This window comes from Hyaena hyaena, unplaced genomic scaffold, assembly GCF_003009895.1.
Source record: "Hyaena hyaena isolate Hyena2069 unplaced genomic scaffold, ASM300989v1 scaffold_870, whole genome shotgun sequence".
Taxonomy (NCBI): Eukaryota; Metazoa; Chordata; class Mammalia; order Carnivora; family Hyaenidae; genus Hyaena; species Hyaena hyaena.
Window position 1 is genome coordinate 363,403 of NW_024081505.1, and position 27,466 is coordinate 390,868.

Genomic DNA, 27,466 nt, shown 5'->3' on the forward strand with positions numbered 1-27,466 from the left:
GCTAATTCACAGAGACAGTGTATCATTTTACTAATATATTATTTATTCTAACTATATTTAGAATACCAAGTATATTCATATTACCCACAAATATTCTTTTCTCATTCTTTTAGGACAATTTCTGGCCTGTGACAGAAAGAGGCCCTGCAGTGGAGAGCCCAGGAGACCCCTGGGGGGCATCTGGCGGGAATTAGCAGATGCCAGCAAAAGCAGAAAGCGTTCTTCAAACTGAAATCACTTTGGTCCAGGTAATGCTCAAGATCACAGTGTAAGAAAACTCAGATAATGAGCTGGAGACATTACAAATATCTTTCCCCATCACCTCTTCTTTAATCAGTGTTTATTAGTAGCCAGGTTGGTGGGGGAGGTTAAAATCAAATAGCAGAAAATGGTGTCTTTTGATCAACTCTCCTTTTTTCTTTTCAGAATTGTTCTGGGGGATGAGTTGGGAAATAGATCATTGATGGGCTGTTGTCTGACAGGAATTCAAACTACATTCTATCATCAGATTAGGAAGGTTAAATTTAAAAAAAAGAAGAAATACAGAATTGGAAACTGTGAACTGTAGCCTCTAACTCCTATCTGATAACTCTGCTGTTTTTGTGATGGAGCACTAGAGGTGGAGACATGTGGCCCAGACCATCTGACCTCTTCACGGGTGAAATCAAGGTTTTTCTAACTTCCAACTGTGAGTCAAAAGCAATCAGGAGTCAAGGTAAAATCTCCCTGTTTGTGAGTGCACTCCAATTGGGGGGTTCTTCTGCCCATTCCGAGGTGTCTTGGAGTTACACGTAGTCATACTTGGAAGGATGAGATTGTACCTCGTCCTCTGTGCGAGCACCTCCATCATATATCTTCTTGTTTTTGCTGTTGGGCCCAAAGCCAGTGCTAGCCTTGAAGCCTCCGGGTTTGTAGCCGACATTGTGGCCTGAGGCATGATAAGACACGGCCTTGTAGCTGAGAGAAAAAGAAACATTCGGTGACCACAGATGTATTTGATAAGAGGGCAGCCCACTCTGTTTCCCCTGCAATGTCTCTGTTTTAGCCCGGAAAGTCCCAGGAAACCCTTAGCCCTGGGCAAACTTAGACAGTTGGTCACCCCCAGGCTTTGAGACACTGGCTTTTCTGCCTCTGCATTGGAGCAGAATTTCTTGCCTTGTATTAAGCTGGTAGTTGGTGACCAGTGGGTTTCCTGTTAATCAATTACAATGAAGCTCAACAAGAAAACAATTTTCCAGGGGAACACAATTAGGCCAAAAAAAAAAAAAATCACAGAATTTGTGAGCGTGAAGGTACCTACATGGAGCTCATCTCCTCTAACCTGCGCAGTTTATGGGTAAGCTGGCAGAGGCCCAGAGAAGGCGAGTGACTTGTTAGAAGCCACAGGACTAGTTAGCACCAGAACTGGACTGGGATCGAGGTCTCCCAGCTCTGGGCCCCTTTACAGGGTTACAGCAGGGTTTCTCTGCAGCAGTACTTTGGCATTTTGGAACGGATGCTTCTTTGTCGCCAGGGCCTGGCCTGTGCATGTTGCAAGGTTTAGCAGCATCCCTGCCCCCCACCCACTAGATGCCAGGATCACCCCACCCCACCCCAAAACTGCAATAATCAAAAGTGTTCATTTGTTGCCAAATATCCCCTGGAGGGCAGAATTGTTTTCCAGCTGAGAACCACTGAGTTCCAGAATACTGGAGTCAGAGGAAACCTGGATAGATATTTACTTCTCTCAAACAGGATCATTCCTAAATCTGCTCAGCTGAAATGCTCCTATTCTGTTCTTTAGGTCCCCCATAAAAGGATCCTTCAGTTAATAAAGCTCTTCCATAAACCCAGCCCGATCATTCTGGCTGAAAATTATACTTTAAAATGGACTCGGATGAAACGTCTGATTGCACTGAGGTGGAGAGACTCACGTGGTTTCCTCAGGCACCAGGCCCCGGCAGGCAATGCACATCATCACACCCCCAATTAGCGTGAGGCCTCCGGCGACCCAGCCCACGAACAGGGCCGAACCGAAGGTGTATCTGAGGGGAAAGTGAGGCCATGAGTGTGGGTGACTCCATTCTCAGACTCCATCCACTGCACCTGGCCATGCCCACGCCCCTCCTGAGCTCTGTCAGCCCTTCTGGGGGTTCCATACCTATCCCTGACCAAGCTGCTGAACGCTCCGGTGGGTCCCAGCCAACTGGATGAGGGACCCTGGAGAACAGAAGCAGAACTGAAGCTCGTCAGTAAAACAGCAGTGGGATTCTCAGGCCCCTGGCATCACTCAGGCATGGAATTAATTATAAGTCTCTACTCGCAGAGAAACATTTCTGGAAATCCGTCTCCCTCCCTATTGGCCTGGGGGAGGGGGTATCTTCAAGGTTTGGCAAGAGAAATTTGAGAGATATGGAAGCAGTCTGAAGTTATTATTTCTGAAGGAATTTTGGCCCCTCGAGTTCTTACTGTGGGTCAGTGAACTTGCATCTTACCTAACTCAAGTAGCCCTGGCGGCTGTCCATGGGGGTAGGAGCACTATCATCAGGAAGAACTAATGTGAAGTGACCATTCATTCTTTCATTTGTTTGCTCATTTGTTCGACAAGTATTTATTGAGCTCCCGCCGTGTGCCTGGCACCGCCCTGGCGCCGGGATGCAGGGGTGAATAAGACTTCACTTTCATGGTGCTTCTGCTCCAGCCCACACGAGAATTCAAACCTGTGGTGGTCTGACTCCAATGCTGGTGCCCTTCTCCTGTGAGGGGTGCCTCCCTGGGGCTCAATTACACCTGAGAAGGATTGTCTGAGAACAAAGTCTCCTGAGAATAGAATAAATTCTGATCCAACATGGACCTTTGTAGATGGTGGAGACAATGGCCAAAAACTTTTAGGATATCAGTGGGTATTTCCATTGATCAGAAAGTTACCAACTTTCCCTTCATCTCCAAGAGCCCCACAAAAAAGGATGGCTCAGCATGGAGGATACCTGCCCTTGGAGGTTTTCCCCTTGTGTTCATCAAAGAGCATGGGGCTGTTTGTGGAATACCATGAATCCCTAGTATGCTTAAAAATCACCAACTAAGAACATTATACCAATAGCTGGAAGACAGCAATATGTGTGCAGGCCTCCACAACCTAAGAAAACAAGATACTTTAGATATGCTTTAAAAGTACACACATTTTAGCAGGATCAAAGCAAGCAATATAAGCCTGATGACCAAGTGTAATGTAAAGGGTAAAGTTGGCAGACTGAGCTCAGGGCTTGATAAAGTTCTGGGAGTAGGCTTTTTTAAATTTCTTTTGGACTTGGAAAAGACATACATTTGTTTCAAGAGCTGTTGGCTTGGAATGAAGAACCCCATCCCAGCCTGTTGGCCCTCCCCTGCGTGGCCAGGGGCTTAACAGCTAACCTTTTCCTGGGCCTCCTCCCGAGGGGACTCTGGGTGAATTTCCTGGGGGCAGCCGCAATCCCTCTGCCCTGGTGCAGACAGAACCCCTGTCCTTGACACCCCTATAGATGGTCGAGTGACTGCGTAATGTTAATGATGACAACCATCACTACCATTTATTGAGCCCTTACTGACACTGTGATGGACACTTTTATCCCAATCTCATTATTTCTTCCAATGCCCCATTTTGCAGGATTTCTCACTCCCATTTTACAGTTGAGGGGATTGAGGCTCAGAAAGGCTAAGTAACTTTTCCAAAGACCCAGAAAGGACACAGGAGCTACTGAAATTCAAATGCAGATCCCTCTGCCTCCAAAGCATTCATAGCTCATCATTAAGCTAATACTATGTTTTGAAATATGCAGGAGGAAAACATGGGGACTGAGGTCTCCTTCGTTCATTTAGATTCTCTTGGTCAAGGTTAGCAAACTTAAATACCTACCTGGGACAGCTAAGAAATTTAAATGAATGAAGTGGGGAAACCCTCCACAAGCATAATGATAAATGGCCCCAGCGTTGGGATATTTGAGAGTGGTGGGGATAAACTGGAGAGGGTGAGCCCTTGCATCTGTTCTGCAGCTGCAGAGATTGTTGCCATAGAGAGTGAGGGCCCAGTACTGCCGGTTCTAACTTTTTTTTAACAAGAAGCTGGGAAAAATGGATTGCGTGTGTGCGTGTATGTGTGTGTGTGCGGGTATGTGTGTGGTGGGAAATAACCTTGTAGTAAACACTAACGGGGCTTTGCCCATGTCCCTTATGTCCCTTTCACCATTTCTGTGTCTCTTCTTCAGCTCCTGTGGCCTTTGCCTGCTAGCCCCCGTGCTTGACCCTGGAGGTCTGGCTCTGATTCAGCCACTGGAGCCAGTTTGCCCATGTGCACAGAGGCTAATTGGTGCTGAAGTATGAAAGTTGGGGAGTCAAAACAACTCTGAGGTATGCTTCATGCCCACAGCTCCCCAGGATAGGGCTGAGTTCCAGATTTCATTGCAATTACCCCCTTCCTGGTCCTGGGTGCCTCACTCCCCATGCAGTCTTCCCTTCCATAATATATTACTTGCACATGGAGCCTCAGAATCTGTTTTTCAGGATCTGTTTCTGAGCAACCCAACCTATGGCACTTCTAATTTTGAAAAAGTGGTAAATATTTCAGGTTATAAAAAGAAAATTTTAGGCTAATATAAAACACCTCCCAAGCTCTGAATAGCATGAAAGCAGGCACTCTGTAGCCTGGGTACACTTAACATGGCACTGGCAGAGGATGGGATGCTGGGACCAAATGGAGTACCAGAAAGCCCGTCAGTTGACTGTCAAGATCTTTCTTGGCAGCTGTGTTGTCTTGTGGGACTTCTGGGTAGAGAGGATGAGAAGACAGAAAGAAGGGGAAAACTTCAGGAGCAAGGCATTCAGGGGACATTCTAGAATCCTATAGTCTCAATCTCAGGACTGAAGTTGCCTGACCAAGGGATAGGGCAGGTTCTAGAAAGATGGTGTGATTTGTCCAAGAAGGAGGAATTTCCCAGAACATGGGACTTTCAGTGCTTAAACTGGTAAAGTCCCAGGAAAACCAAAATGGGTTGGTCAGCTTACTTCTAAGTTGCCCTTGTAACCAAGAGACCATGGGAAGATCACAGAAGAGGATGAGGGGAGCCTATAGGGATCACTTCCTTCTCATTCTTGAAACAATGCAGGAACATGGATGGAGACAGGAGTTCCAGGGAGCCAGAGAGTAATGGATTTATCATAACCTAAGCCCCTGTCTGTATTCCAGGATGGTTTGGCTGGGGAAATACCACCAAGTATATCCACTCCAGAGATGATGAGTCACTTAGATATGATATTTACATCACTGCCTCAGAACAAGATTTTTCTCCTTCAAGAATTTGCTGCTGTTCCTTGCTTTGAAAGATGTCCCTTTGAAGTGGCTAAATGAATATGGTTGTTAGAGTTGCTCTTCCATCGTTTAAAAGTTCTACCCTCCTTCTGACACCAAATTATAGAAGGGTTTCATCTCCCTCAGCTAGACTGTAACCTCTGTGCGGATGAGGACCTTGTCTTATCCCCAGGTCTCAGAACAGCTCCTGGCCCACAGCAGGTACTCTACACATTTTTAGAATGAGAAGAAGCAGCAGCTGTGCAAGGAAGAAACATCACATTAGTCTTCTCACCTATACTGTACTTTGCTCACCTCTACTCAAGCTTTTACCTGTCCCTAGTCAGGTTCCCGCCATGGCCTGGAGATGTGGGTTGATGCTCATTTACATGCCTGGGCTAATCGTGCCTGTTTCATTGCCACCACAATGGGGCCTGTGTACGCATGTTAGATAAATACTGTGAACTGTCATTGTATTTCAATGCAAATGTCAGCTCAGCCTCAAGTCATAGCACCAAGGATATTTCACTGAAATGAAGTTTATGAATTTACAGATCATTGTTGATTTACGATATGGCATGGTTGCTTCTGATAAATTTTTGCTATTTCAGGCACTGACAGTCACATTAGGCATATGTGTTTAATAGGATTTTTATAACAATAGTCGCCACCGAATACTAAGACTAGATTGGAAGCTTACCTGGTCTGAACAGTCTGCACCATCCCACCCAAGCCAGTGTACATGTTAGCTGTGGACATCCAGAAGTTAGTAACCAGCATGTTGGCAAACACAGATACTCCAGCGATTGCACAGAGACCTGCGGGCAAAAAACAAGAAAGCCCCAGAGTCAGCTGTAAAGGGATCACAGCGTTTTTGAGGCAATGTATACTGAAATGAGTTGAGATGAGTAGGGTGTATAATATTCCATTCCTATAACAGAATGGCTAATCCAAGCATTGATTGTTGAATTCCCACTATGTGCTAGGCATTATGTTAGACTCTGTTAGAGTGCTTAGATTCTCTTATCTAATTGTGGAAGGCTTTGTATGTGTGCAGAAAGAGATTTTCCATGCATCTTGGGACAAGGGATTAGTAATACAAGTATTTTGGGCCTGGTCCTTTGATGGTCTCAAGTATTCTTTCCTTAAAACCATTTTCAAGAATCTTGCCAAAATAATGTCTTTAGGGACTGAGTCACATGACTACCTTAGGATTGAGAATCTCTTATAATAAATAAGGCCAGGTGGCAGCTAAGGGGGACCTTAACATTCATGATCATTCTGTAGAGCATAATTGGGCCCTAGTCTCAGATCTTGAGTCCCAGTGTGTAAAGTTCTGATCCATGTTCAAACCATGCTCAGTAGGGAGAAGCCATGTTTCCTCTGCCAGATAATTTTACTTTGACCTTCCCAGAATCACATTAGAGAGAGGGACCCCTGGCTGCTTGTTTACCTGAGATGATGAACATGACCCCAGAGGTCAGTGTCATGTTGGCTTTGGCAGAGTCCTCCATGCTGCCTATGCGGATGCACTTCAGGGCGAAGATGGACACCAGGAGGCCGATGGCACCCAGGACAACGCCCACGATCATCAGGGCTCGCACTGCCTGCAGCATGGCTGTGGGACAAGAGGCATGACACAAGCAGATAGATAAGACCACCTCCACATGATTGATCAGCTTTAGTTTAATGAAATAAAGCAGCTAAAACCAGCCAGGATCAAATTCCTAAGAAATAACAAGTCCATAAACTGTGAACCTTGTCATTGCCAAGGGATGTGGAGTTGTGAGAAATGCAAAACCACTGTGTACAATCATCTGATTGTTGAAGGATCTGCACACAGTTGTCTGTCTCAGATCTTGAATGAGAAAATCATGGACTATAGGAGTGGTGACAAGCAAGAGATAGCTATTTCATTACCTCATTTTAATTTTTTTACATTTATTTATTATTGAGAGACAGAGAAAGACAGAGCATGAGCAGGGGAGGACCAGAAAGAGAAGGAGACAGAGAATCCAAAGCAGGCTCCAGGCTCTGAGCAAGCTGCCAGCAGAGGGCCCGATGCGGGTCTCAAACCCACAAACTGTGAGATCATAACTTAAGCTGAAGTCGGATGCTCAACCAACCGAGCCATCCAGGTGCCCCTCATTTCCTCATTTTAAAGCTTGATAAGCTGCGGACTAGGAAGAGGAAATGGCTTGACCAAGGCGACATGAAGAATTATTGATAGAGTTTATAGTAAAAGTGTGTGATTTTGGCTTCTAACCCAAACATCTTTCTCTTCTAGTCTAGGTGATATACCAAGGGCACCAAATTTTCGCCTCTTTCCAAAGGGACTGCTATAGTCAGGGTGAGCTGTAGGTTTTGGGGTATATATAACAGACTGCTATATCATTCACAGGCCTTCAACATGACCAGTTTATCAGCAGTTCCCTTCTCAGGAAGCCATGGAAGCTGTAGATCCTGCTGGGACTCTCTCCCAGTGCCTCCCCTCCAGATATATCCAAAGTGGTTTCTAGTGTGCCCTTAATGTGCACTGACATGTCTCAGCAGTTTTTTTCTGAGCCCCTACGACTAGGCACAAGGATGACAGTAATTAATAGGTCAACCATGGTCTCTGCACTCATGGATCTTATGTTGAAGTGGGGAAAGACAGTCATTAAACATGCCCACTATAAGCATAATGCATTTTACAGAAGAAAGACAAATGAGTCTTCGTGTTTTCCAGACAGAAAGGCCCCAAGTGTGGGTATTTCTGGTGGGGCAGAACTGAAGAATTGTATGAAGCAAAGCAGAAAGCTCTGTCTTACCCTAGTTATCATAGCCAATTGCTATTTTTGATTGAAAGCTATAAGTGGCTTTTCAGACATTAACAAATCCAATCCACACTTAAAAACCTCTGCAGTGTCTGTGATATGATTACCTTCATTTTATAATTGAAGAAATTGAGATAGGAAGGTTCAGGAACTTGCCCAAAGACATATTTCAAGGGACAAGAAAGAGCCAGGGGTCAAACCCAGAACTATCTCAAAATTGTTTTTCCCATTACAGTATATTGCTTTGAGGTACCTAATCCTGGAAAAACAGGTTGCCATTAGGGTTCAAGGATCTTTAAGCACCTAAGAGAATGTATCCTCCAAACTTGGAGACTCGGCAATGAAATATCATCCTTGGATGCTAAAAATGTATAAAGAAATATTCTCTAAAAATCATCTCAGGGAATAACCTGTCCCAGGAGATTTTATTTATGAATGTGACTCTCAAGACAAGGGAGTCCTGGGAGGAATTTCTCTCTAATCTCTCCAAGAACATTTTCATCTCAAATATGGCCAATATCAGTGGAGCTGCTAGGTTATTCACTCTAAGGTTGTGTATCACAAAACAACTTGTCATGATGGAAGAATTGGGAATCAATGAAGTATATTGAAAAAGGAGAGGCAGATATTGCAGAATTTATTGAAGATCCTTTGGCATTGTCTGAGGAATGGAGGTCATGGCAACTTTCTTTGGAGATGATGGTATCCGGTCACTCTAGTTCTATGCCACTTGATTCTGATTCTCTTCTCCCTGAATCACTTCTGATTTTAACTTTGCTTCTCTGCTGAGCAGAGAATCTATAAGCAGCTATATAATCAGGCTTGGTCCTATTAGCAACTATATTCTCAGGGTAAATATATTGGTTTATGGTGTAGATCAATCTTCCAGGATCTGACCATTCATTCCTGGAAGAATTGAATTGATTAACATTGGCATCTTGAGATTGCAGCTAAATTCTGATGGTAGAGTTGTGGTGACCCCAGTAGGGCAAAGAGAACCCATGAGGGCCTTGGAATGGCTCTTGGATCCACTCCTAACATAGGAGGGCCCTAGAGTGCCACATTTATTCTCTACAGCCTTGCTCAGTGGCTTTGCTGGCCCCACAAGATACTGGGAACCAACATTCTGTTCATTCCCTTATTAACGAATGCAAGTGTGTCATCTACTTGTGTGTTCATTTACATCTTTGTGTTTTCATCTAGCACATGTTGGTATATGCTCATAGTCATATGTTACATAACCATATAACTCATCCATGAATTCAGTCATTCATTCATCAAGTATTTTTAGGCTTAAATTCTCTACAAAATGCTTTGTCAGATGCTGTAGAAGGTACAGAAGTTCATGAAAAATAATCATTGCCTTCAAGCAGTTTAGAGCCTGGGAAGATCATATTTTTACCGGAAATCCTGAATCTCAAATTTCTTTTCACTTGGGGAGTATCTTGGCCAAGGCATAATACAACCACTTTCTCATAGTCACTCATGATGTGGTTCTAGTTCTCTTTAACATATACAATTAGACTACAAGCCTGGTTCAGGACAGGTATGGAGAGGATATTTGTGAGGCAGACCCAGACTTAAGGAAATATCCTCCAGGCTATACTAATGTGAATGTTACTACCAGAAAACTGAACACATGGGAAGAGGAAGGGGCTTGACGTTCTCTTCGTCTTGTCCTCATGGGATTCTTATGAACTTCAAATCCGCCCAGAAACCCGCTGGAGGTTTTAAAAACTGCTCTTGTTCTGACATTTTAAGCCTTAAGCTACTCAGAAAACACAATAATTTATCCCTTTTGAGAAACACCTGCAAGGCATCTGGTTAAAACAACCAAAACCAACCAACGAACCAACCAACCAAACCAACCAAAACCAACCAACCACTAACCAACCAACCAACCAACCAAAGCAACCAACCAACTATCCAACCAACCAACCAAACAAACAAACAGAAACCAAATAAACAATATTAACTAAGTAGGATAAAGGATGTCTTTTCCTCATTCTATAAAAAATTACATTTCTTCTGGATTCTCAGCAAGGGTGGGGTCATCTACTCTTTAGTCTTAGTAGTTTTAATGTTTGTTCCTGAAAACATATCACAGGGTGGCTGTGGCTGAGGCACATGGTCTTTCCGGACATTGCTGGATTAGAAGGGCTGCGAGGCTGGCAGTGGACTTGCCTCGTGAGAGGACTTGTTGCTGTTGTGTCACAGGAGCCCTTGGGCACTGGAGCCCAGGCCAGCCTGTCCTGCTCAGCCTTTGCCTCAGGCTCTCAGGTGCCCTCTTGTCTCTGCTGAGCCAGGTATCCTTCCTGCTCTCTCTTGACCTCTGGATTTCTGATGAACACTGGTACCTGCTTTGAATCAGGAGCCTACCCTTACCCTGAGCACCTTTCTCTTAGCCTGTGGTTGGAAAAGACACAACATTGTTTTATATCTAGTGGGACCACTGTCACAGTCACAATCCTGGGCCTGGGTGCATAGACCAAGTTCTTCCTTGCTTTGAAGATCCCTTGAGGGGTGTTTCTGAGAGTGGGAGCTATGATGGGGGCAGGTTCCATGAAGTAGGAGGAAATGTTCTCTACCACTCATTGCTAGAACTCCCCTATGTCTTGATGACCATGGAGATGCATGGGGGTGACCCGAACTTTCTTTCCGGCTGGAAGATTCTACCATCTGGGAGTCTAATCCTTTATAGATAGGTACCCAGAGAAACTTCTCTCAAAGGGGATAGGTTTCTCTTTTGGCCACTCTGTCTCTTATTTGCTATTCTGAGCAAGAGGCACATAAGCTTATCAGCTGATAACAGGTGAGTCAACGGCTCTATAGACTGATTCCCTGCGCCAAAGGTGTGACTACAGCATTCTTTCCAATAAACAATGAGGCATTATCAGGCTTGAAGGGTGGGCAGGATTCAGGGCTTACAGAAGCAAACAGAAAAATGGGAACTCAGTGTTCCCTCCCTGTTGCAAAATATCTTATTCCCCCAAACCAGCTATGGACTGACAGGCAGGTGCCTTTGGGTGTGGTTCCCAACCCTGGTTGCACCTTAGCATCTCTTGGGGGAGCTTTTAAAGAAATATTAATGTTTTTGTCTCCACCCCTAGAGATTTTCATTAAATTGTTCAATAACATAAGATTTCAAGGAATAATTTGGGAAAATAGCTCTCAAGAGGCTCATGAGGAGGTGCTTAGAGTGAGGAGTTGAGAGGAAAGAATTCCCAGGGGTTGACATCCCTGAGCTAGCTGGGGTGTGGGGGTTGGGCTTATGAGACAGAAAATCACCAGGAGCCAAAGGCCAGGACCTGAGGCTTTTATTGGTGGAGGTTAAAGAGGATTCATACCTCAGGCACAGCTTGGCCTCAGATTGGAGGCAGGGGAGGCTGATGGAGGAGTCCAAAGGAGGGGAGCCCAGAGGAGGGAAGTCTGAGGCCAGACCTCAGAGAAAAGGCCCTTCAGAACAAGGGTGGGAGGGCCTAGTTTCTCCTGAGATCTCAGGGAACCAATATGGAAGTCCTTTGTGTCCCATGAAATCCTACAGAACAATGTGACGCCAGGTAGGTGTCATTAGGCAAATCTTTTAACCTCACTGAAGCTGAGTTCCTCAACCTAGAAGCTGGATAGAGATATCTTTTGCATAAAGATATTGTGAGGACCAGATGCTACTTGGTGCTAGCATAAAACTAAGCTGGGCTCATCCAATGTCAGTTTCCTCCCTTTCCCTAAAAAGTTCTCTCTCTTCAACCCCACATGGTGTTGGCTTGTACTAACTGTATAAACCTGAATCCTCTCACACGGTGATAGAATATGGTTGAGGATTCGAAAAAGCGAAGCCTGAAGAAGATGAGGGGTGAGAGGGGAAGCAGATTTAGAGAAGAATAGGAAGAGTAAACCCTGGACCAAGACAGAGGGAAGGTCAGGAAAAATGGGCTCAAGATCTGGTTGGCAATGAGGAGGAGGGGTAGGTGAGGTGGTGATGGGTGAGGTGTCCGTCTTCATTGTCCTTCCTTTTCAACTCTAAGGTGAGGTCCAGCTACGTGACTCTAGCCATGTGTGTCCCCACCAAGAAATGGGGCCCCCACTGCTAGTGCCTGACGCTTTGTGTGTGGCTGCCCTGCTGTCAAAGCAACTGCCTCCACAATCACCAGCTAAGGCCGCATTCTCATTCCTGGGCCTGCATAGGGCAAGTGGCCGCAGTTTATGCCTCAGGTACAGGTTCTCTCTGGCTTTGTAGATGTGTTCTCAGTTCTCTGTGGGATCTCCTTCAGATATACGATAGTGTGGACACATTTAGATGTTTGTCCACATATTTAAAAAGGTATGTTTGGGGTAAAATAGATTTCTTTCTTGAAGAAAGGGAAACATCTTGACCAAAAGCTAAGAGGCCCCCCCACCCCGATTTCTTCAAGTATGTCACTAACTTATAACCCCTCTACCTCTTAGGGCCAGTTTCTTCCACTAGACATTGGGGAAAGACAAGCTGTTTTCACAGGATCAGGAACCCTGCACTTAATGTCAAATAGCCAGTAGTAAGAAGAAACACACCAGCTGGCTCCTTTAGAAAGGGTGCTAAGAAGCAGTTTCATATTTTTTTCAATTATGGATTTGTGCTTTAGATTTTGTAGAATTGGTTCCTGGGTTAAATGTGGTTTCATTCACACCTTCCCCCATTTCTAGGTGTGTAAATGATTAGTGGGTTGATGGGACACTCTCTAGCTCTTCAGTAGCTGTTGGTTTTTCACACTGTTGGAGAAAGGGGCCAATGTAGCCAGTTGTATGAAAGAAAACTCAAGACCTTTAGTGCCTGCAAAGAGTCTGGGAACCAGTGATGTGCCAGAACACAGGTAGAAATGGGGGACTGAAAGAAAAAAAAGAGGACCCTAAATAAGAGTCTCATGCTCTACCAACTGAGCTAGCCGGGTAGTTATGAGGACCCTAAATAATATTTAGTATGGGCATTTGCATTCATAAAAGATGCTTGATTTTGGAGAAGAAAAAACCCTGGAAGATCAAATGTCCTGTCTGAGAGCTTTGGGTTGTATAGACAAGGCAGTAATGACTGATTGACACCAAGAACCAGATTTGGTAAACGGATTGCAAAGCCCTTTTGTACAAATGCCATATTGTGAGGCATTTCACAGATGGGGAGAGCAAGGTCATGAGATGTACCTGGGCAAGCTATGCCCTTGATCCCAATTCATCCACCTTTAGCTGTAGGGCTCTGCCATGGCACCAAATTCAATCCAAATACTTGCAAACACAGAAAAAAACGTTACTTGACCATGATATCATCATGGGACCAGGGACATGAATTCTCCAGGTCTTTACCTCCTCCCCACCCTGCTCATTGACAGCCCTTTGCTGCCCTCCCCCCACTGTCTCCAGGGCTGGAAAATGGAGGCAGGGAGAAGATAATGACATACAAATCATTCACTCTTTAAACTTGGTACTCCTAACTGTACATTGTGATGATATGGCTATAAATGGGTCAAGGTGCAGAGGTACCATCTACTCTTATTGTGCTCAGTGCAGGCTAATCTCTTCAATTCTAAAGGCATCCCCTTCTAGCTGGAATGTAGAAGCAGAGCCTGAGCATGGGCACGGCTTAAGACACAGATTTGGAAATCTTTTGTCCCTGTGTTCATTTCCTGTATCTGCCATCTCCTGTCCATGGGGGCTTGGGCATCTTACTTGTCTTCTTATCTGAGCCTCCATTTCTACTTTTATAGAAAACAAAACTAATACCCATTTCCCTGTATTGTTGTGAAGCTTCAACCGGAGAATCTATGTACAGGCCAAGAAATGCTCGCTGTTTTTATTTCTGGGCACTGTCCTTGGAGAACTACATGCTGCATTGACTGTTTGGAATACAATGAGAGGGTGTCTTGAGTTATAAATTATACAGAGCTGGTCATATACAGGTAAACAGTCCTGCTACTACCACCATTAGCTCATTAATCTATCTGTAGTTTACATAATACAGCTAGTTGAATGGAATTAAATTATTCTATGGCTGTAAGTTCCAACTAAACGTGATATATTTTTATCAGATGAATGAAGGGTTATGTGAGATTTTGCAAGAAAAGAGCTTATCCTTAGGAGAAGAATTGAGTAATTGGCAATGATTATTATGACTCTTTACTGAAGTATCACAATGGTATGTGCCTCATGCTTTTATAGTAACTTTAAAGCTTAATTCTCTGCTACAGGGTGGTACTCCCCTGAGCTCTAGGTCGAATTGAACTCTCAGCCTCCCATTTCTGTCTCTGGACATTTCACCCACCTCCTCTGCTTCCGGTCTCTCTTCCCTCAGCCCCTTGTCATGCTCAAGAAAATTCTCTCAGCAGCTGTTTCAGTGCCTCCAGGTGCCAGGTCCTGGGTGGTTAATTTTACCTTTTTCTGCTTCCTTGGGAGCCCTACAAGTGTCCACCCGCCATCTTCTGGCCTTCCTTCTGGCTGCTCCTTCTTATGTTCCTGCCTTCAGTTTTTGAAAGTCTTTTTAGCCTATTCCTTCTGGGAATCTTCCCACCCATCCTCTACATTAGTCAGCCAAATCTTAAGTCACCAAACAAATATTTGCATTTTGGGATGCCAATGCACATGGCAGTCACTTTAGCTGCACAAAGCGTGGCTTTTCTTAAATCCACACTGTGCCCCATGGCCATACATTAACTGTGATTTCAAGTATCTCCGTTTCTGCATTTTCAGGCCCAAGAAATGTCTTCCCTGGCTTTTGTTAGAATCCTGTTCCCCTGACCCAGATAGGCAGGACTGGGATATACCTCTGCCTGGATGGCTGCCTGGAGCTTTCGAGCTTTTTCAATTTGTGAGCAGTGTGATGAGGGTGGATGTGCCCAATGCTATCAGAGTGCCCTGGGTTTGGTACAGAGATCTGTGGGATCCTATTCAACTTAGGGATGTGAGGAGGCTTTGCAGAGGAGGTCATATTTGACCTGGACCCCGCATATGAGAAGATTTGTGGAGATGGTAGTGGAGTGGTGGAGAGGTACTCGGCAGTGGGGGTAATGGGTATCCAGGATCAAGCCCAGGGTAGAGAAAATGGACAGGGAGAAGCATAGGCTGGGGGGCAGAGGAATAGTAAGAGATAAGTCAGGCAAGGTGAGGGAGATGGGAGGGTATATGTGTCAGGCAGTCATGTCTGCACCTAATTAAGCTGCAAATGGGGGAACCATGGGAGAATCTGGGTTTTAAAATGCGTAGGAGAAGAGAACTGAGAACTGGCAGTTGATGATTGGAAGATTCTATCCGATCTGCCACAGTCAAAGGAGCAAACACTCTAGAGAGATGGAGGATAGAAACTGGACTCAGAAAGACTAAGAGTGAGAGGTGGCAGTAAAATGTATTCTTTTAATTTGGTTGTCAGTGCCCAGAGAGAGACAGAAGCTGACAATGATCAGAATCATGAGATCTTGTAGGAAAGGAGGATATAAGCCTAAGTGAGGAGGAGAGATGGCAAGAAGGACAGGGACTGATCAGACAGGATGGTGTGGGACCCCATGTGTGGGAAGAAACAGGATGAGCAAGAGATTAGTAATGTGTGGTGTGGCCCTGAGCCGAGGTTATCGAGCATTAAGTCATGGGATGTCATGCCTCAATTTTGAATATAAGATCAATCTTTTTTTTCATGAAAAAAATTTTTTTAACATTTATTTATTTTTGAGAGACAGAGAGACACAGAGCACAAATTGGGGAGGAGCAGAAAGAGAGGGAGACACAGAATCCAAAGCAGGCTCTAGGCTCTGAGCTGTCAGCACAGAGCCCAACATGGTGCTTGAACCCATAAACCATGAGATCATGACTGAGCCCAAGTCAGATGCTTAACCACCTGAGGACCCAGGTGCCCCTTTTATCTTTACTAAATAGTTAAAATGCAGCAAAGCTCGACAACCCATGGTCTTGCATCTCCTCCCTTCTGGCCTCTCCTCTCACAGGAGAGCCTGATCCCTCCCCCATGCTGTCTTCCCTGTGACCAGGTTCCACCTGCCTTGCCTCCCTGGGCGGGGGTTTCAGTCAGTGATCCTGCTGGCCCTGTAATAGGAGTAGCTTCCAAAATGCAGTAAATACCCCAGTTCTACTCTGTCACCCATCTCCTATTTCTTTCCAAAAATGAGGATAAATTAGTTGCATTGCTTTTCATCATTCAACTTCAAGTGCTTCAAAGGCTCTTAACAGTTTCACGCAAATTTATTTCTACCTACCTGTTCACAAGGTGTTTGTTTCAGACCCACAAATTGAATACTCTTCCCTTCCTCACCAAACACATATCTTGGCCACTCCTTGGAGCCACTGATTGGACTGACCTTTTATTTTCTTTTTTTTGCCCTTTTTCTTTAAATACAAGTAGCTCTCATAATATCTAGAATGCAAAGTTCTCATGTGCATGTTTGAAATAATTATCTGTATTAAAAGCAGGGGTTTAACTTAATTTATCTTCAGGGGTCAAAAGTTGTCACATTTATAATTATATTTGTATTAAGAAGTGATTATAATATAATTATAACTTATAATATTCTGGCATACATTGTTTCTTAGGAGTGCATACTAGAACTTCTTAATGCAAAGCAAAGAAAGGATATTTATAATTTAATGGCAGTATATATTTTCTGGCACTTGCAGAGCCTTCAACGTTCCAAAGTAAAATGGAATTGAATTAAAAATGAAATGAAATTAGCTCTCTATAAGCGTTTTTGGCCAGAAGAAAATATTCACCATCCTACTTCCTCACTCCCATGTATGTGCAGGCAAAAGCCAGTCACACGCATATACATGAACACAATTTTCTCCTTTGAGGAACATTAGTCTATTCTAGTAGCGTGAGAATGCTTGCCCTTACAACAAATCCATTCTTTTCATGACCTGCAATTCCTTTGACTTGAGGATGAACTCTCTGATTTTCTTCCCCAGTATGACTATAGCCCTCTTTGCCATGGGGCCAACTTCTATTATTAACCCTTTTGTTCTGAGCTGCAAGGGTCACACCCAGCGGTGGGGGGTGGGAGGCGAGGCTCAGTCCCTGGTGTGATTTCCAAGGTCCTTCCTGGCTGCAGGGAGCATGGACACCCCTCCCGGGCCCTCACCTGCTCAGGGGCCCCGGTGCTGCCGCCGGGCCTACCTGGAAGGCCCAAGATGGTGAAGTAGGGCCTGCACTCGGTGAACCCTGAGCTCTGCCTCACGCAGCTCCGCCAGAGCCCCTCATACTGGAACACGGAGGTGACCGGGTTGTCGAACAGGTCCTGGGTGCTCCACATGTCCATCCCTGTGGCAGCGATGCAGCCCGCCAGGCCCAGGAGGGACAGGAGGAAGCCCACCACTTGGCACGTGGTGGTGGACATGGCTTTGGCCCCACGAGCCCTCCACCCGCCGCCGGAGGTCTAGCTGCGCCTTCCTCCTGTGCAGGGTGTGGGTGGACCAGCTGCGCTCCCGAGCCGAGGTGCCCTAATCAGATGGTTTCCCTCGGCTCTTGATGTTTGCTCACAGTGTTTTCCTTAGATAGTTCAGTTTCACTCTTGGTTCAAGGGCATTATTTTTTCATTTGTTAGGGAAGCGGCCCCAAGAGGCACTTGTCCCGCCGAGCTGCGCAGGCCCAGCTGGCTTGAGAGCAGAATGGGCCAAGTGGACACCTTTCCCGAAGGCCTTGCCAACCTTCTGCGTTCCCGGATCTGGCTGTGATGCTCCTGGGGATAAAAGTCCAGCACCACCGACATCCCCCACAGACTTTTCCTCTAGGCTCTGCTCAGCCTAGAGTGATGTCGCTTAGCTCAAAGGCCCCAGGAATCTCCATCTTCAACCAGACTTTCACATTTCCTCCTCATAACTCAAACTACTTTTCCTGTACATCTTTCCCTTGCGTTCTTACAGAAATGGGTGGAGTCGGTATTATTATCCCACACCCATATATTTTGAGTTAAGTGAAGCACAATAGATTAAGGAACTTGTCCAAGGGCCTTGAACCGCAGATGCTTTAAAGTCAGCAAAGGTGGAACTCCAGTCCCCACTTCCAGTCTGGTGCTCTGTCTCTATTTCCATGTGGAGGGGCAGAGGCAGGCAGGGTTGTTCCCAAACAGGAAATCAAATCCTAGACTACACTTTCTTTTTACAAGTATTGGAAATAAGATGAGAAGAAGCCAGACATCCCGCTGACCTCCACTTCACCCTTTCAGTCATGCCATAAGAACCACATGAAGACCATGTGGCAGACAAGAAGCTTCTAGAAAGGCCAAAGAACGGTTTAGAGCTGGCTGGGTCACACTGATCTGGTTACCGAGAGACCTGGGATCTGCTCCTGACACTGTTACTAACATGCTTTGTGCTGGGTGATTTGTGGCAAACTACTCGGCTCCTACGGGTCACAGTTACTTTACTGTGGTGCTTGACTTTGTACCATTTGCAGACTAAATAGAATACTTCAGAGCCCTCCCGGATCTCACACACTGTCTTCCACATTTTGCAGAAAAGTTTTCACTACAATTGGTCAAAATATCAGGAATTATATAATCCTGAAACAGAGAGATTTGGCCAGAAATTAGCCATTGCATTTTGTCTATCCAATTCAATTTTCTTAGAGAATTGATTAATCTGCCATTTCCTGAGGGTCATGTGTGTCTGGTGTCTGACTTCAGAGCCATTTTATTTATGGCTTCCCCAACGCTGATTTCCAGGCAGGGAAACACACTCACCTACAAATGTCTAACCTGTACAGGTTCTCCAGGAAACAAGCTTGTGCATCTGGACATTTCAGTGTTTTCTTGAATCCAGCCACTGCTCCTGCAGCTTTTTATCCAGAAAAGACAGAAAGCAAATATGGAAGGTCTCCCCGTAGTATGAATGGAGGCAATACTCCCCTCAAGTGCATACCTTGCTTTAGGTTCTGTGGTCAGTGTAGAGAATGAATCATGAGCCAGAAAACTCAAGAGAGTGAGCAAGAGTTATATCACTTATGGTGAAACAGTGTTGGTGTGTCTGTTTTCCCCCAACTGAGTTACAAGATCAAGTCCAAAAGGTGGGGAAGGAGCAACCAGAAAAAGTGCCTCTGATCTCTGCTGCTGGTTGGAGACTAGATTGGAAAATAATGGAATAGTTCTAGAATGATTCTGCCACAGTTTCTGTGGACAGAGTCCAATTTGCTCTTATTTCAACCACGAGGCAGGCTTTTTATTCATAAAGAGATCTGGAAACCAAATGTTTGGTGGTTCATTTTATGACATTTGTCTGACACCCACCCATACCTTGGCTGCAATACCACCAAAATGGTGGATTGAAAATGGAAAAACAAAAAAAAAAATAGGTTGTTACAAGCTATCTATTCTCACATGGCAGTTTTTCCTCCTCTCCCCTTCCCTATGGAAATATTTTTATACAAGACTTCAAGATAGAGAAAAAAAAGTATTTGTTAATAATGAGTTTTCTTTCTTGTTTGAAATAGTGACAGTGACTTTATTTTTTGGAAGAAGGAAAAGTTAATTTTATCTTTTTAATTAAAAAATGTTTTAATATTTATTTAATTTTGAGAGAGAGAGAGACAGGAGCATGAGCAGGGAAGGGGCAGAGAGAGAGAGGGAGACACAGAAACTGAAGTAGGCTCCAGGCTCCAAGATGTCAGTTGTCAGCACAGAGCCCAACATGGGGTTTGAAATCATGACTTGAGCCCAAGTCAGACCTTAACCAGGCACCCCAGGAAAAGTTAATTTTATTTTATTATTTTTTTAAGTTTATTTATTTATTTATTTTGAGGGAGACAGAAACAGAGTGGGAGAGGGGCAGAGAGAGAGAGAGAGAATCTCAAACAGGCTCTGCACCATCACCTCACAGCCCCATGTGGGGCTCAAACTCACGAAACCTCTGGATGATGACCTGAGACGAAACTGACAGTTGGACGCTTAACTGACTGAGCCACCCAGGTGCCCCAGGAAAAGTTAATTTTAATGGATAAACTAAAGCTGCTTCTACCTAGTAGAATACTGAATGAGTAGAGAGAAAATGTAAATCAACATACTTTTTAAATGTGAAATAAATATTGCTAGGTTTAAAAACATCAGGAAGATGTAATTTGTCATTTTCTGGTGGGTTTTCTGTGCTCTGAAATGGACCACTACTTTTTAAGTTTCACTGCCAAAGAGTGAATGTGGGGTGGGGGTCCACAGAGGAAAATCTGGCTTCCTTGTTCCTGCAAGAGGCTTTGTTAAAATACATTAAATGTGTCTCTAATAATAACAGTTCATGGCCTGACTATAATAATATATAATAATATGTATTATTTTCATTATAATTATAATCATATAATTAATTATACAACTATAATAATTATTATTATTCATGCTCTAATTCTGTTTAACAATAATGGGGTTGGTATAGCTTTATTTAAAAACCTATAAAATGGAGCAAAATGTTTGGCTTAATTCTTTGGGGAAATCATCCTTATAGTCACATTTAAATATGGTCCTGGAGTGCTGTTTTAGGTTATAAATATTTAGAAGTTTATATTATTTTACTAATATTGGAGAAAAAGATTCTCTCACCCCTTCCTTACATCATTGTAGGAACACTAATATGTATAACACCTTATATGGTTATTAGGCAAGAAATGGTGGTCAAATAGCAATAAAATGAGTAGATTGTGAGACAAATAAGTGATACGTCTATTACTTTCTTTCTTTCAAAGTATGACCACACTGTATATCCCTAATTTCTGATTCCTCCTTTTGGTACTCGTAATAGAAAATTGGAAGGTAGAGGGATGCAAGGGTGGCTCAGTCTGTTGGTGTCCAGCTTTGGCTCAGGTCATGATATCTTGGTCTATGAGTTTGAGCCCTTTGTTGGGTTCTGTGCTAACAGCTCAGAGCCTGGCACCTGCTTCAGATTCTGTGTCTCACTTTCTCTTTGCCTCAACCCGGCTTGCGCTCTCTCTCTGTCTCTCAAGAATGAATAAATGTTAACAAAGAAAAAAGAAAATTTGGGGGTAGAGAAAATTTTAACAAATCACTCATAATTTCAAATCCTAGACAAAATATTTGGTTTATTTCCTTTTTAACTTTCTCTGGATATATAATTTCACATCATTAAGAGATTATATAACTTGATGTTTTGTACTTTTTCTTAATTGCATATATAATCAAAGCTCTTTGTAAACATCATTTAATATGTTTAATATTAAACATTTAATTTGATATGAGCAAATTAGTAATTCAATTTGATATGAGTAAATTAGTATTTTAATGCTAGCATGTTAGTATTCCATTACATAAAGGTGCAATTATTCACCTAAACAGCATCTATTCTTATGAATTTGGATTATACCCTTCTCCCAGTTGTGTGTGTGTGTTATGTGTGTGAGCATGTGAAAAACAACAGTATGATGAAGATTTTTTGTATACCTATTTGCCAGCATTTCTGATAACTCTTTCAAGATAGATTCCTAAGAGTAGAATTAATATGTCAAAGGATGTGAAGTTTTGAAAAATCTTTTTTATATAGAACCAGACTGTTTTCCCCATGAATATTATTTTAGCATTAATATTTGAAAGATCTCGTTTCACTGCACCCTTATCTAGTTATTGAATTTAGTAAGTTATATATGATCATTTGTTTTCATTTGCATTGCTTTGATTACTAATGAGTTTGAAACTTTTTTAAAAAACAAATATTTATGAGGGCAACTGGGTGGCTCACATGGTTAAGCATCCGACTTCGGCTCAGGTCATGATCTCATGGTTGGAGGCTGCTTTGAATCCTGTGTCTCCCTTTCTCTCTCTGCCACTCCCCTGCTCATGCTCTATCTCCCTCTCTCAAATATGGATAATAAAACATTAAAAATTTTTAAAAAATAAAAAACAAATAATTATGAAGCATTTGTTTTTTTCTTTTTCCTGAATTATCAGTTTGTACTTCATCATTCATCTACTGGAACTTTAGCATTTTGCTTATCAACTTATATGAATAATTTATTTGTTAAAGTTCTTAACATATTGTTATAATTACTAAAAATATCTTTTCTCATTGATTATTTGCTTTTAAAATTTTTGCATGGTCTTGTGTATTCCATTTATGTGCTTCATATAATGGTATGATGAACATACAGCTGGTACATAATATGTCCTTAATAAATGTTTGTTGAATGATGTAGTCAAGTGAGTTACTTTTGTGTTTCCTCCATCATTTCTATGCTTAGAAATTTATTTTCCAGTTAGGGCGTAAAAACAATGTTAGAATTATTTTAGAATTTTAGAAGATCAAAAAGTGTTTTATGTTTTTTTACTTAATCTGGAATCTATTTTGATATATGTGTTGACTGCTACTGTAATTCTTTTTCTCTCTCAAGAAAGAGAGAAAAGTGTAGTTTTTGCAATTTCTTATTGAATAATCTTTTCTTTCCTGATGGCTTTGTAAAACCTTCTCTATATTAAATTGACATATATGTCTTTCTAATTTTATACTTCGTTCCAGTGACCTGTCTTTCTATCTTTGGGCCAAAGCACACTTTTAATAACCATAGCTTTAGAATTTGGTTAAAAATCTGGCAGTTGGCCCTCTATTTTTATTTTATTCTTTTTTTTTTAAAGTAGGCTCTACACCCAGTACAGAACCCAAAGTGGGGCTTGAACTTATGACCCTGAGATCAAGACAAGAGCTGAGATCAAGAGTGGGATACCCAACAGACTAAGCCAACCAGGTATCCCAGTTTTTATTTTATCCCAGTTTTTATTTTATTCTTAAAAGATAAAAACTATTAAGAGTTCATTTCATTTGCTCCTTCTTCTAGATACACAACTTTGTCAAATTCCTGAATGAAAACTCTCACTGACATTTTGATTAGAATTCTTGGTATGCATATGTTTTCACTCATATGTAGAACAGGAGAAACTTAACAGAGGACCATGAGGGAGGGGAAGAGGAACTAAACAGTTGAGAGGGAAGGAGGCAAACCACAAGAGACTCTTAAATAGTGAGAACAAACTGAGGGTTGATGAGGGGTGGGGGGAGGGAAAAATGGGTGATAGGCATGGAGGAGGGCACTTGTTGGAATGAGCAGTGAGTGTTATATGGAAACCAGTTGACAATAAACTATATTAAAAAAATAAAATAATACTTAACCTATTAAAAAAAAAAAGAATTCTTGGTTTGTAGTGTAGGTTCTAGAGAAAGTCTGTCTAGATTCGAATCCCTTGCCCCTCACTACTATAGTGTCATTAGGCAAAATCTTTAATCCTTTTGTGCTTCAGTTCCTCATCTACAAAATGGAGATAATAATACTACTTACCTCATAGGGTCATTGTGAAAATTAAAGTATGCATAGGCAATTTACATAAATGTGTATAATTATGCAAATTGTGCATATTATTGTATGTTAATTTATTAAGCTAATACCTAGCACATAGTAATGACTCAATAAATGTTATTGGTAATAATGATAATAAAAATAATTAAATAGTATTTATTATTATACATTAATTAGGGACAAATTCACATCTTCATAAATTCCCATCTTAAAAGATTACTATCTAGAAACCTGTAGTATATATTTCCACTTAGGACAGCTTTTTCTCAGTAGAGCTTCTTTTTCATTTTGATTCTTGCAAAATATTTAAATATTTAAAAATTTTAATGTTTATTCATTTTTGAAAGAGAGAGAGAGACAGAATGTGACCAGGAAAGGACAGAGAGAGAGAGAGAGAGAGAGAGAGTCAAAGCAGGCTCCAGACTCTGAGCCATCAACACAGAGTCTAACGATGAGGCCCTAACCCACAAACCGCGAGACCATGACCTGAGCCAAAGTCAGATTCTTACCAACTGAACCACCCAGGCATCCTGGTGGTTCATTTCAATGACAGTGGAAGGGAAATTAAGACAAGTGTGGGTCAAATCCTCAGGCTGGCCTCTTATGGTTCATGTCTGTGTTGTGTTAATGATCATGTTTATACAGCGAAGTTGTATTCTCAACTGTGACATGAACAAAGGGCTCCTTCTTGCTCAAACAGAAAACATGGTCAGGGGAATTTCTTCTCACTCTGTGGGACTGACACTCCAAGCTAAGGCACCTGTGCCTTGGGGTTAACATCACTTGACCTTCACCAGCAAGCATTGTACTGTCCTGTCTTTACACATACCTGATTGCAACAGTTAGTGGCAGTAAATATACAGCAGAGATGTTACCTCCCCAATTCCAGAAATAATAAGGTTGATAACCTTAGAGTTACATCTTAATAAAACCTTACCTCAAATGAACAAGACCACTGCAAAGAGCTATCGAGCCACAGAAACCTCATTACCACAGACATGACAGAGGTGTGGCTCGGTGTGAGACGTAAGTACCTCAAACTTATTAATACCATTTTATAAAACAAACCTATGCAAATCGAGAACCTGTGTTAATAATATTGAAGTCAAAACACCAAAACAGGTAAAATGCAAAATTGGACTTGAGGCTGTACCTTTGTCTGTTAATAAGTACAATTTAAATAAACATTGAGTGTCTATAAGAGGGGTTTTTTTCCTTTAAAAGGGATTCCTACAAAATTCTTTTTACAAAATACTTCTCCAAACTACTAGTGACAAGATTTACACACACACACACACACACACACACACACACACACACACACCACAGCATTACAAAGGTTCTGAGAGAAAGTTTTAGTCTGGCATGATTTTAACTCTGTGAGCTTGGGCAAGTTGCTCTGCCCCTCTGAGTCTCCATTTATAAAATAGGTGTAGGGCATGTTGACAGCTGTTATTACTCCAGGGCCCCCACACCACCCCACGGAGAAGTCTGTGTGGGGCTGGGGCACCAGACTTATGTAAGAGGTGAGGCTAGGAAGGCCCCTCTGCATTGGGGATTTCTGCTTTGGGTCGGGAGAGATTTCTGTTTCTATTCTGAGAGTCTCAGGGCTCCATATTAGAGCAAGGAGCTAGGGCTTAGCTGAAGGCAGGGCAGGACATGGGCCCTGGCTCTCTCTGTATGTGACTTTGGGCAAGTTACTCAAACTTACTTTCTTGGTTTCTAAAAAAGGTGATAATAATAGCACCAATCTTACAGGCGGTTTGCAGAGGGTACACAAAATGTTGCAAGCCAGTTGTTTAGTCAAGTTCTAGTGCAGGATCCACCATTGTTATCCACCCTTTGTGAAGCAGCACAAACTCCTCAAATGTCACATGGGGTCTCTGAGTGGCAGGAGATCAGCTATAGGCTGGTTCCTTCTATCAAGTCCTCTAGCTCGGCATGGACCCAGGTCCTAGCCTCTGGAGAGATCTCGAGCTTTTGCATTGAGGTGAAGGAGGATCCCAAGGACAGATGGGCCAGGTTGGGTCAGCAGGATACGAGAACGGGGGAGTGGCTCATCTTTCCTCCAGTCCCTAGTGGGGGGAGACACCACTGAATCCATAGCTGGTCACCCACTGAACTGGCTCATGTCCTTATTTACACCCAGTCCCTACCTCTCAAAGCTTGGCATTCAGTGCCCTTCACAACTGTGCCCACACATACCCTCTCCTCCAGCCAAGGTCACTCTTTGATTTTCCCTCAAGGAGGACTCATGACTTTGCTCATGCTGTTTTTTGTTCTGTGTTGCTTCTCCTTTTCCAAACCCCACCTTACTTTCAAAGCTCATTTATGGTTTTTCCTCCTTGGTGGAGCCTTTCCCAAGCAGTTCCGTCCTCATCTCACCTCTGCAGCACTGGCCCTCTGGCCTCACTTGGTGCCTGTCCTACCCAGCTTGGAGTGCACTTGCATAGTTTTGAGGGTGCAGGACCCCATTCTTCATTGTGCCTCAAGTCTTTACTTGTTACCTTCTCTGTGTGTCTGAGTCTTGACCCTGCAGTCAGATGGCAAGCTTCTGGAGGGGAAAACCCCATTTTCTGTTCCCAGTGCTCCCTATAACGCCCATCTTGGACCAATGTCCTTCTCAAGAATTTGATGTATATTTATGGAAGGAATAAAGAAGTAAAAAAGAAAAATGATAAGCTTATTCATTGTCTTATTCTATGATGTGAGTGAAAGACACTTTTAACATTTACTCTTTTTGTTTTTACACTTTTAACATCTGCTCTTGAGACTTGAATTTTTCTTCAAGTTAAGATTACCAATCTATTAGGCAAACAAACACACAGTCCTTGCATGGCTAATACTCCAGTGTGGGGAGATGGGTGTCACAGCCCACACACCTGGCCTGCAGGGCAGAGCTCGCTTGTCCCAAGAGGCCTCTGCGGAGAGCACCCTGAATCTGATTCTACGTGGCCAATTTTTCTGGAGGTCAAGAACCTAGAGCCACAGAGAAGGGGCCTGTCCAGTGCACCCCAGAGAAACGTAGCACTCAGGTTGTTTTTTTCCTCTGTCTCCTTCCTCTGCCCCTTTCTGTTGCTGCTATGGGCTTATGCTCCCCTGGAAGCCAGGCCCAGGCACCAAAGGGCCTGCAGATGAAACTCTGTTTACAAGATTCACAGTCCCGAATTCAGGGAGGGGGAATCTTGGGGCTAAAGGAAGAAAGGGGCTAAAGTATGGGCCTCTTGAGTCCTGTTCCCATATGTGATGGAGTCACAATGCCATGGCTCACATAAGAGTTATTTAAAAGGTGTAGCCCTTGGGGGAAAATTGGGGACCATCCAGTTAGGAGAACAGGAGCCCTGACCGCTCAGAAAGCTCCTCTCCATAAGCTTCCTGTGCTCCTGTTCTGATGCTGGTGGTGGTAGCTGTTGTCCCTTGTTCCCCAGCAGTGTCTCTGTGGTGCCCCAGCCAGTGGCCTCAGTCTCTCTGACAGAAGGCCAGCACCCAGTCCTACCTGGCAGCCCCAGCAGGGTGAAGTAGCCCCGGCACTCAGTGAAGCCAGAGCTCTCTCGGACACACGATCGCCACAGCCCTTGGTAGTTGAATACAGCGGTCACTGGATTATTGTACAAGTCCTGGGTGCTCCACTGGTCCATGCAGGTGGCGGCAATGATGCCTGCAATCCCAAGCAGTGAGACTATGAACCCCAAGCCCTGGCAGGCGGTCACGGCCATGATGGGATGCAGTGTTGACACAGAGTGCCACACGACAGAGGGACACCCTGGTTCTGAGAGTGCAGAGTGTAGGGATGGAGTTTTCTCGGAAAGGCTGGTGCACACGTCACAAATGGACCATGTAATGGAGGAGGGGACTCAACAGTGCCACCCGAGCTCGCCCTTCTCCTTTATCTACCCAACTGAGATAATTTCCACAACATGGTACCAAGAACCATTTGTTTTCCACCATATGTACACTCTACTCACTGTTTACCTTCAGAGGGAGTTTCTTTTCCTGATTAGCCAGGTTCCCCTCTATAGAGGGTAAAGCAGGTGCAGAAGCAGAGGGCGCTGCCTG

General features: G+C 43.4%; 1 protein-coding gene across 2 annotated transcripts; it reads right to left on the reverse strand.

The window, feature by feature from the left end:
• Positions 1–586: 586 nt before the first annotated feature.
• On the reverse strand, positions 587–27,126 carry CLDN18 (claudin 18). 2 transcript variants are annotated; one of them, XM_039220223.1, is made up of 5 exons: positions 26,907–27,126; positions 6,753–6,917; positions 6,000–6,117; positions 1,914–2,024; positions 587–957 (listed from the first exon to the last, which is right to left on the reverse strand). In XM_039220223.1, exons 1-5 carry the CDS (start codon positions 27,124–27,126, stop codon positions 786–788), a joined length of 786 nt encoding a protein of 261 aa, XP_039076154.1. In that variant the 3' UTR covers positions 587–785. The 2 variants fall into 2 exon arrangements, with proteins under 2 accessions (XP_039076154.1, XP_039076153.1); XM_039220222.1 differs by lacking the exon at positions 26,907–27,126 and adding an exon at positions 17,252–17,471.
• Positions 27,127–27,466: the final 340 nt, after the last annotated feature.